The sequence below is a fragment of the Helianthus annuus genome, chromosome 2 (assembly GCF_002127325.2).
Source record: "Helianthus annuus cultivar XRQ/B chromosome 2, HanXRQr2.0-SUNRISE, whole genome shotgun sequence".
NCBI classification, from domain to species: Eukaryota; Viridiplantae; Streptophyta; class Magnoliopsida; order Asterales; family Asteraceae; genus Helianthus; species Helianthus annuus.
The window spans coordinates 26,223,716-26,233,323 of record NC_035434.2 but is presented as its reverse complement, the minus strand read 5'-3'; the positions used below and the strand labels follow the sequence as shown (position 1 = coordinate 26,233,323).

Genomic DNA, 9,608 nt, shown 5'->3' with positions numbered 1-9,608 from the left:
ATTGTAATTCATTGCCTTATTTCATTTTCTATAAAAAATATATATATATATATATATATATATATAGAGTAAGGTTAACATACAAAAAGCCTTATCATACATCACGTAGGAGACAATGGTAACCGTTGGATCAGGGGTATAATCACGCATGGGACCACATAATCACACATGGGACCACATAATCACGCATGGGACCACATAATCACGCATGGGACTATAATCACGCACGTTCTATGATAATAACGCACGTTATATTTTTTGTGATGTATGTTAATGTAGGTTAAGCCCTGATGTACATTATACTTTCTCTATATATATATATAAACTTTTACTTGTGAACTGATGTGCACACACCAACTATACTCAATCTGCAGGCATGAAGCAAAAGGTATCAAAGAAATTGTTGACACCATTTCAAATAAGTTGTTTTCCTTAACTTCGTGTGTTGATGAACACCTTGTTGGGATGAGGGCTCGCATGCAAGACCTAGAATCACAATTACAAATTGGGTCCGATGGTGTCCGCATTGTTGGGATATGGGGGTAGTGGTAAGACAACTCTTGCATCTTCTCTTTATATGAAAATCTCTTGCCATTTTCAAGGTCATTGCATTGTTGAGAGTGTTAGGGAGAAATCAAGCAAACATGGTTTAGAAACTATGCAAGAAAAAATTATATCAAGTCTTTTGAAAACAAAAATGGAATTGTTGAGTGTCGAAGAAGGAAAGCACATTATAAGAAGTAGGCTAAGTCGTAGCAATGTCTTGATTATTCTTGATGATGTCAGTGACCGTAAGCAACTAGATGCTTTAGCTGGATCACATAGGTGGTTCGGTAATGGGAGCCGAATAATAATTACAACCAGAGATGAGCATCTGCTAAGAACTCATAAGGTGGACCATGTGTGTCCAGTCACACTTTTATCACATGACGAGGCTATTTCGCTTTTTAACAAACATGCATATAACAAAAATAGCCCTATAAACGATTATGATAAACTTTCATTACATGTGGTTTCTTATGCTAATGGGCTCCCATTAGCACTCAAAGTTTTAGGTTCTTTCTTATATGACAAAGATGAGAAGGAATGGATGAGTTCCTTGGCTAGACTAAAAGATATTCCGCAAATAGAAATTGTGGAAAAGCTCAAAATTAGCTATGATGGACTTAATATCGTCGAAAAAGAGTTATTCTTAGATATTGCATGTTTCTTTAGAGGTAAAAGCATAGAATTCACGTATCATGGTAGTGATGAAGCAATGGAGGTATTTGAAGCTTGTGGTTATCACCCTGATATAGGAATAAAGGTGTTGAGACAAAAAGCTCTCATAACTATTGTAAATGGTAAGTTTGATATGCATGATTTGGTTCAAGAAATGGGACATTATATTGTTAGAGGGGAACATCCTAACAATCCTGAAAAACATAGCAGAGTTTGGAAAGATGATGAAATCAGAAACATGTGTCATGGGGACGCAACCATGGTATATATTAAGCAACCTAAAATTTCAAAATATAATTACATATGCGTTGAGTGGTGCACACATGCATATCTTATATCTATAAAAGTATATATACTCTTAGCTCAATCCTTACATTCTTTTCTCTTGTATTTTATAAGGAAAATGACAAAACTGAAGCCATACAATATCTGCATCATAATCCTCCTGCTGGTCATTTATCACACTTATGTAAGATTGTATCAAACATGAAGAAACTGAGGTGGCTTAGTTTGACTTTATACAATAATTGTGATGAGAATGCCGAAGGACCTAATTTTCTTTCAAATGAGTTGCGGTATGTTAATTGGCGCAATTAACCGAGAAGCCCATTCCCAAGCACTTTCCAACCAATGAAGCTTGTTGCTTTGAAACTGTCTCGCAGCTTTCAAAAACAACTTTGGAAAGGTTACAAGATATCTCAATTTCACTCTATAAAAGTTATAGTACATGTAAATGCAACATCTTAGAGGTTGCATTGAAATTGTTTCTTTGTTTATTTATATCTCTACAAAAATGTCACGTATCTACTAATATAAGCTACGATATTAACATGCATATGCTTTTATATATTAATTAGCATCTACCTCATTTGAAAGTGCTTGTGCTCCGACACATGAAGAATCTACTCAGCACACCAAATTTTGATGGACTCCCGTGTCTTCAAAAGTTAACACTCTATGATTGTGAAGAGTTACAAGAAATTCACCCATCACTTGGAAAACATACAAATCTTGAATATGTAAGTGTATCAGATTGTTGCAAGCTTAGAATGTTTCCAACAATCATCCACGTGGGAAAACTCAAGACACTTGAAATCGGATATTACCACAAAAGTTTGGAGTTCCCAGAGATCAAATCAAACATGGAAAGCTTGGTAAAGTTGTATTTAGCTAATATAGGGATAAATGTTCTGCTCTCATTAATTGGAGACCGATGTCCCAACCTCATATCACTAAACTTGGTTGATTGCATGGTTGTAGAAATCGCTAGTCGCTAGTCGGCCGGTGAGGTGGGGACTAGCGATTAATCGGGATTAACTGGGGATTAATCGGATATAATCGGGACTAATTGTAATTAATCAGAAATTAATGGAGATTAACCAGTGATTAATCAGGGATTATTCGGTGTCTAGTCGGGATTTTTACAACCATGGTTGATTGTACTTATTTACGGATCAAAGAAGTCAAGTTTTATGGATTAAAACATTTGGAACACTTCAAAATACATGGTTCAAATCATCAGAAGATACTAGACCATTTTTCTATCTCTCAGTTCATGGGTAAAGTTGCGTGTGGAAGAGATTGGCATATTATACAACATTCTAGTTTTTGGTTCTGGTTAGTGTTCCCACAATTGACACATAGCTTACGAAAGTTGGATCTCAGTGGCTGCCTTTTGAAAGATGGAGAAATCCCATCTAACATTGGTGAATTATCCAGCTTACAAGAGCTAAATCTAAGTTGCAACGATTTTACACAATTAGATTTCAGCATCTCGCAACTTACTCAACTCAAAATCCTGACCCTTACTAATTGCAAAAGGCTTGTAAAATTGCCCAAGCTCCCATCAATTATAGTTATTCTCATAGCAGATTTTTGCAAATCACTTACGACGGTTGGAGATTTTTACACAAATTGTAAATGGTTATCTCAAGTCTCACTTGTGAGAGGGGGCATTGTAATTGATGGCAGCAAATTACTAAAATCTATCCGGACCATGCTTGAGGTGTGTATGTATGTCCTTTCTATTCTTGAATACCAATTAATGAAGCTTTACATATATACAGTAGTACTGATGGTAGTGATTCGGATCTAATCATTTTGTGTTTATTAACTAGGGAAATGTTATTAAAAATCACTACATGCTTCTGAAACTTGAAGGCCATGAGATTGCAAAGGAGTTTAGACCTCCTCTTGCTAGCGGGAGTATATTTAAATTGAAACTTCCGGAGAATTGGTCCAATGATTTTTCTGGATTCTTAATGTGCGCAGTTGGGACATATGAAATTTCATATTATTCTCAAAGGATATGTATGGAGCACGTATCGAGTTGTATGGAATATAAAGATGATATGGTTTGGGAGGAGAGTGATAATGATAAAAGAACATTAATTTGGTATGTTTCATTTGCTTCATTGAAACACACTTCATGGTGGAACTCAACATACAAAGCGGTTTTATTTTCTTTGGGACTTGAAGCTGATATCCAGTCATTTAGTGGGTTTGGAGTTGCACTCGTTGCTAGGAAAAGCGGAAGTGGTCCAACAGAAACATCAACAACACAACAAGAATATGAATGTTCTCATTATACACCTAACTTCAATATTGTACAAGACTTGCAATATGCGTTAAAGATTGAGTTCCCGTCGAAGTATGAAGCAGGTAATGTGTAGGAGTATGGATTTTAAAGATGTAGTTTTGAGAGAAGACTCAATTTAATAATAAAACATGTGTTGCACTTGCAAAGGGGTTGTGATCTTCTGATGCAGCAAATGTTGAAGACTTTTTTTGTTGTTTGAATAATGAAGTAACTTTGTTAAAAAAAAAAAAAAAACTGGCTTTAGGCCCAAACAATTATGGCCCATTTTGTGTGTTTTTTTTAATCTGCATATTGTCTTATGCATCACATCAGTTCACTTCATTTCCTGTGCATATTAGCTTTAAGTTAAAAGATTTTAAATATCTTAAATAGTTAGATAATAATTGGTTCATCACTTTGTGCATTTGTGCATTCAACTTCTAAAAATCATCTTATTTAAAAAATTCAATTAATATGAAAGAAAATGTATACTTTTTATAACTATATCTTCAGTTCAAAATGGTCTATATAAAGGTACACGATTAATTACATATACATTCAGTTTTGAATATTTTTTGGCGTTGACTAAAATAAATAGATAATAATTGGTTCATCACTTTGTGCAAACAAGTAACCCATTGACTTCTTGAAGTCTTCTATCATCTTCATATGTTTTACAAAAACATGTTAATCACTACTTTAAATCATGCCATCCACATTCTAATATCAGGTTCGTCCTCTCATATATATAAGCGCATAATATGTTCAAGTTTTTATACAAAAAAGCTTCTAAGGATTAAGTGTTCTGCGGTTATGGCAACCGAGGTGAAGGAGATACAAATTTCAGTAGATCCTGTATCCATGAAAGAAGTTGTTGAATATCCATGTTTCGGGTTCCCTAAACCTCAAACCACCAATAAACCATTGCCTTCGTTACCAAAAAAGAACAAGTTTCTTAGTACTAGTCTCCCAAATTCGGCTTGTTCATCCCCTCGTGGAGTTATTCCAAAGCCAAAACTCAAGGATCACGATAAAGCACTTGAAGCATCCCTAGCTCATGAACACTCGGTGGCTCTCTCTCGTCTTATTTGGCTTCGTGAGAAAAGCATGCAAAGAAGCAAGTCTTGTGGCGAAGGAAGACCATCGGGTCAATATGATGAGTTTGATATCTGTGTGACTTCTACCAAAACTCCCACTACTAGTGTGAGTGCTGATAGTACACCCAGAGGTCAAACTACATCAAATGGTGAATACAAAAGAATCATAGAATCAAAGAAACGTAACGATGAGGATTTCAAATGTGGGGCTCTTTGCTTGTTCTTGCCAGGGTTCGGTAAGGGTAAGCCAGTGAGAAGTAGAAGAGATGAACTAGAAGAATTGGGGCATGTTATCTCACATAGGGTGTCTCTCGAAAAATTCGAATGTGGGTCTTGGAGATCATCGGGTATTTTGAACAGAGGGAGTGATTTTTCGTCTAACCATTTCTTTGATTTGCCGTTGGAGCTTATACAAATGAGTGGAAACGATGCAAATTTGCCAGTGAGTTCGGCTTTTGTGTTCGACAAAGATGTGAAAGGCGTTCTTAAGGTGACAGGAGGTGGAGAAAAGAAGCCAAACGACGGCCGTCATGTAAGGTTTTCGACATCTTCCCCTACGACATCTCCTTCATGCATCACACCTCGTATGCGCAAAGCTAGAGATGAGTTTAACTCATTTTTGGAAGCTCAAAGTGCTTGAGCTTCGGTTTCCATATCCATATGAAAAACTAATAGTTCATTTAAGGGTTTTTCACTTTCTCCCAAAAAATAAATAACAAAAAAGTTTGTATACTTTCTAATCTTATAAACTTAAATAAGTGGCCAGTGTGATACTTCACTATTTATTATTATTCCATAGTTAGAAGTAGTGTTCCTGTGTGTGATTTTTACTCTCCTATGTGAATTTTAATGAGCTATTCACGACAAAAGTCAAGGCGCATGCGTTCCTGTACTTGATCGTTCCAGATTTGATTTTGCAGCTTACTCAATAGTACCCCATTTTTCAGTGACCTTAAAGGTTGGTGTCAGGAAAGTCATGTAAAATGACTGCTTGGTTAGATCAATATTTAAGGATTTGATGATGATAAATTATCGTCTGTCCTAAAAAATAGCTAAGTCCGTCTGTCGGGGTATAAACTAAAGTGAAGACTTAAAGGCCATATAAGTTGTTCATCGCGTTAGATTACTTTCGCTTGGTCAACATAGCCTAAACGCATAGTGCAAAAGTCACCGGCCATATGTTGGTTACTGTTTAACATAAACAAAACTACAGCCACATAAAAAGAGTTCAGAATTGGCGCACATTAGCATCCATTAACGAAACACCAATATTTTTATGCCATTGCTTGCACGAAAAAACAATGCTTCAAGTGTATTTTGACCAAAAATTGGGGGTACTATTAGTTCCTCATAAGTTCAATGGGGTGCTTAAAACAGACCCAAGTGTTTCACCTTCAACAACAAAAAGACCCATGACCTATCGGTCTCTAGTGGTCGGGTGTCACTCCTTGGAAATATGAGGTTGTGGGTTCAAATCCTTGAACGTAAAGTGTAAAAAATCTGTCGTTTAAGAAAAAAGCATGAAAGGGTTTATAAACATGACCGGCTTGGTTAATCATCATAAACCAAACAGTTTACAAAACTTCGTTCAATTGCTTGTTCTTATCATCTCTTGTGACCGCAACAACTTTTCTTTAGTTTTTTTAACCATCTTCTGGCATACATCAAACAAGATCCCGAATAGACCAACCTTAGCTTCCTTCGGAAGACCAGTTAGTTTAAACATTTTTTCACATTCAAAATTTCAGCCACTCTTCATATAGTGTTGTAATTATTTTTAAGAAATTTAATGTAATTGATCTTTGTTGTAGTACAGCAAAGCCGTTAATGAAAAATTCCAGAAAAGAAATTGGTTTTATTTTTGAACAATGTAAAGAAACAATGTCTAAATGCAGTGTTTAACTTATTGTATGGATTAAAGCAATAATTGGCCAGTAGGAAGTCCATAATGGTTAAGAAAGATGTTTAGGAGGTCGGTACGATATTGGTGACTCCCTCAGGGAGTTGGTTTCACCAAGCAGTAAATTAGCGTCGGCAAGATTTCGGTGAGCGGGGAGTGGGTAATTCGGTGTATGGTCACCGATGCTGGAAGAGTAGGGAAGGAAGAGAGAGGGGGGTTTAATGGTGGGTCCCAACCCCTTTCAACCAATCATAATTTTTTTTAAAAAAAAATTTTACCACGCTTTAAGTGTTTGAATCATTGCCACTAATTGAGTGCAAAATGGGGACTTGACATGGCATGATATTATTGGCAAGACAGAAACTCAAACACCCTAAAGTGCTAAAGTGATTAAATGATACCCTCCAACCGTAACATCAAACATTTAAACAGATAGTTCAACGATATACGAAAATGGGTAATGGATTTCTGTTTTTTCTTGCAAAATATCATCATAAACAAGTACAAGGCATACAATTCCATAAACCTTCCCTACTTGATAATTGATATTCAAACAAAATCGATAGCATTCAAGCTAGAAATTCATAACCGATAGGAAACCATAAGCAGAATCATGATCACAAGATCAAAACTAGGAAGTTCTTTATAAAAGCTTAAGAAAATGAAAATGCGAAAGAACATGGAAAACCAAAACATACATTAATCCAAGGATTCTACTCAAGGGCGAGCAGGGGGTGGACCACCAGCGCCACCTGGGCGTGGTGCCTGACCTGGCTTCGGTCCGTCATCCTGAAAAGAAAGAAACCAAATAAGTCAAAAAATAATACTGGTTATGTCAAACTATGCTTTTATGTTTAAAGAGTCAAACATGCAATCTAAAGCATATAGTAAATAATATAAAGCCATAACTTGCAAATTACGCATACAACATAGTTTTTAAAACAAACGAAAAAAAATTAAACCAGACTGGACCCGAAATAAATGACTGGTTACACAACCTATCATTTGGCCATTTTTACGAAACCATATGATAGATTGTTTAACCAGTCTCTTATGTGTCAAAAGAATTAATTTACATAAAATCCTTGTCACCAAATGTGTTCTAACTATAAGTCTATAACCACCAATTAGTGTAGCTACAAAGTGTGTCCACTAAGACTACCATTATAAATTTGTTTTATTAAAATAACTACAATAAAAAACACAAGCTAATAAACAACTCCCGCAAAACAACTATAAGATTTCTACAAGATTAAACAGTAAACAATATTTGTGTCAAAAGTAACTAGCAAATGATACCAGGGAAATCAAATTACACTTAGGAATGACTTTAAGATGTGCAACAAAAGTAACCAAAGAATCAAAATCATACCCTTGGGCGACTGAACCGCTTTGGGGGCTCACGGTTCCTCCTCTCAGTACGGGATCGAACCCTTACAACCTTCGAGTGAATTGCACAGGAAACACAGTGCTGAATCTTCAAGTACAACTTGGGAAGTGTATACTCTACAATAACAACAGACAAACTTAGTGTCGAATGATCGATAAAGATAACAACTAAAAACTATAACTTTAACAGAAAAACGCGAACAGCCTTACGGTCAAATGCACAAGCTTCTTGAACATCCCTTACAGCAGCTTGCTCAACGATGTTCCTCACAAGGAATCTCTTGATAGCCTTATCCTGATAACAATAAACAAATCTCAATACAAAATAAACTGATCCAAAACAGCACATTTTATCAAAAAGAAGTTTTAAGTTTTAACACAATAACTAAATACAAAAATCAAAAACCGCCTTTATCGTCTTTAAAATAAAGCTTAGTTGCTTAAATGTATGAAAATAGGTCACAAACTATGCAGTTATACCGGTCCAAAATTGAATAACGGTCAAGGTCCGCTATATGATATATCGGTTATAAATACATCATCAACAATCATAACCAATACAAATACACAATCCTCCAAAATTGCAGATGCAATACCGTATAATCATTAACATACAAATCATTATATACAACGATCAAACCCTATATAAAAAAAACTCCAGATTTAACCTAAAAACACTGTAAAATAAACAAGAACAAACCTTAGGGCAACACTTTCCGCAGTTAGAGCAGCGAATAAACTTAACATGACCACGGCCATGCTTGTTGCGTCCTCCATTCCTTCGCTTAAAGGTCTACACAAACAAATTCAAACATTTAACAAATTCAGCAAAACAGAATAACAGGATCAGGTATCGCGAGCATGAACACGAACAGATTCAAACTACTAACAGAATTAGGAAAACGGAATAACTGATTAAGGAAAATGACTAACCATATTGCGGAGCTTGATCCTTCTGCGGTTTGCCCCCCACGATAAGGATTCCGGCGTTTGCTTTGTTGAAACCTACAAGTTAGGTTTTTATATGGTCGATTTTTTGGAACCCTAATTAGCCCATCAAAGCATATTGAAGAATATGCTGAATGGATTTGATCCAATCTGTGGGGTTAACCATTGGGCTTTGTATTGGGCTTCGGTGGATTTATCTGGTTGAGTCACATCAACTCAGCTTTTTTGAATAGATAAAAATCTTTACTTTTAATTGAATAGATAAAATTAAAATTTTTAAAATAAATACTTTTAAGTTTATTCTCATTAGATTGGTGGTTTTTGAATAGATTAATAGATAAAATCTTTCTATACTAATAAACAAAAATCTTTTTTGACACGTGTCACTTCGTCATGCATTCTCACATTATTTTTCTATTTATCTATGTTAAATAACAATAATAATTTTAAACTAAAAATTAGATAAAAATAAATA

General features: G+C 35.4%; 3 protein-coding genes across 3 annotated transcripts; 2 read left to right on the top strand and 1 right to left on the bottom strand.

Annotated features, from left to right (window-relative positions):
- The first annotated feature begins 514 nt into the window (after positions 1–514).
- Positions 515–3,893, top strand: LOC110887746 (disease resistance protein RUN1-like). The gene is made up of 2 exons (XM_022135320.1): positions 515–1,483; positions 3,339–3,893. The coding sequence occupies exons 1-2, from the start codon at positions 515–517 to the stop codon at positions 3,891–3,893; spliced, it is 1,524 nt and encodes a 507-aa protein (XP_021991012.1).
- A 646-nt stretch (positions 3,894–4,539) lies between these two features.
- LOC110912677 lies at positions 4,540–5,698 on the top strand. The gene has a single exon (XM_022157456.2). It carries the CDS (start codon positions 4,613–4,615, stop codon positions 5,534–5,536), a length of 924 nt encoding a protein of 307 aa, XP_022013148.1. The 5' UTR covers positions 4,540–4,612; the 3' UTR covers positions 5,537–5,698.
- Positions 5,699–7,242: 1,544 nt separating this feature from the next.
- LOC110912683 (40S ribosomal protein S26) lies at positions 7,243–9,277 on the bottom strand. Its single transcript, XM_022157468.2, has 5 exons — positions 9,119–9,277; positions 8,886–8,978; positions 8,396–8,480; positions 8,169–8,302; positions 7,243–7,585 (listed from the first exon to the last, which is right to left on the bottom strand). The coding sequence occupies exons 1-5, from the start codon at positions 9,119–9,121 to the stop codon at positions 7,514–7,516; spliced, it is 387 nt and encodes a 128-aa protein (XP_022013160.1). The 5' UTR covers positions 9,122–9,277; the 3' UTR covers positions 7,243–7,513.
- Positions 9,278–9,608: the final 331 nt, after the last annotated feature.

Excerpts from the sequence above, each read along its gene's own strand:
- LOC110887746 (XM_022135320.1), top strand. The coding sequence starts at position 515 with ATGGTGTCCGCATTGTTGGGATATGGGGGTAGTGGTAAGACAACTCTT. Across the intron at positions 1,484-3,338 it reads GTCATGGGGACGCAACCATG|GGAAATGTTATTAAAAATCA; the intron begins GTATATATTAAG and ends TTTATTAACTAG.
- LOC110912683 (XM_022157468.2), bottom strand. Across the intron at positions 8,481-8,885 it reads GCGGAAAGTGTTGCCCTAAG|GATAAGGCTATCAAGAGATT; the intron begins GTTTGTTCTTGT and ends TATTGTTATCAG. Across the intron at positions 7,586-8,168 it reads AGCGGTTCAGTCGCCCAAGG|GATGACGGACCGAAGCCAGG; the intron begins GTATGATTTTGA and ends CTTTCTTTTCAG.
- LOC110912677 (XM_022157456.2), top strand. The coding sequence starts at position 4,613 with ATGGCAACCGAGGTGAAGGAGATACAAATTTCAGTAGATCCTGTATCC.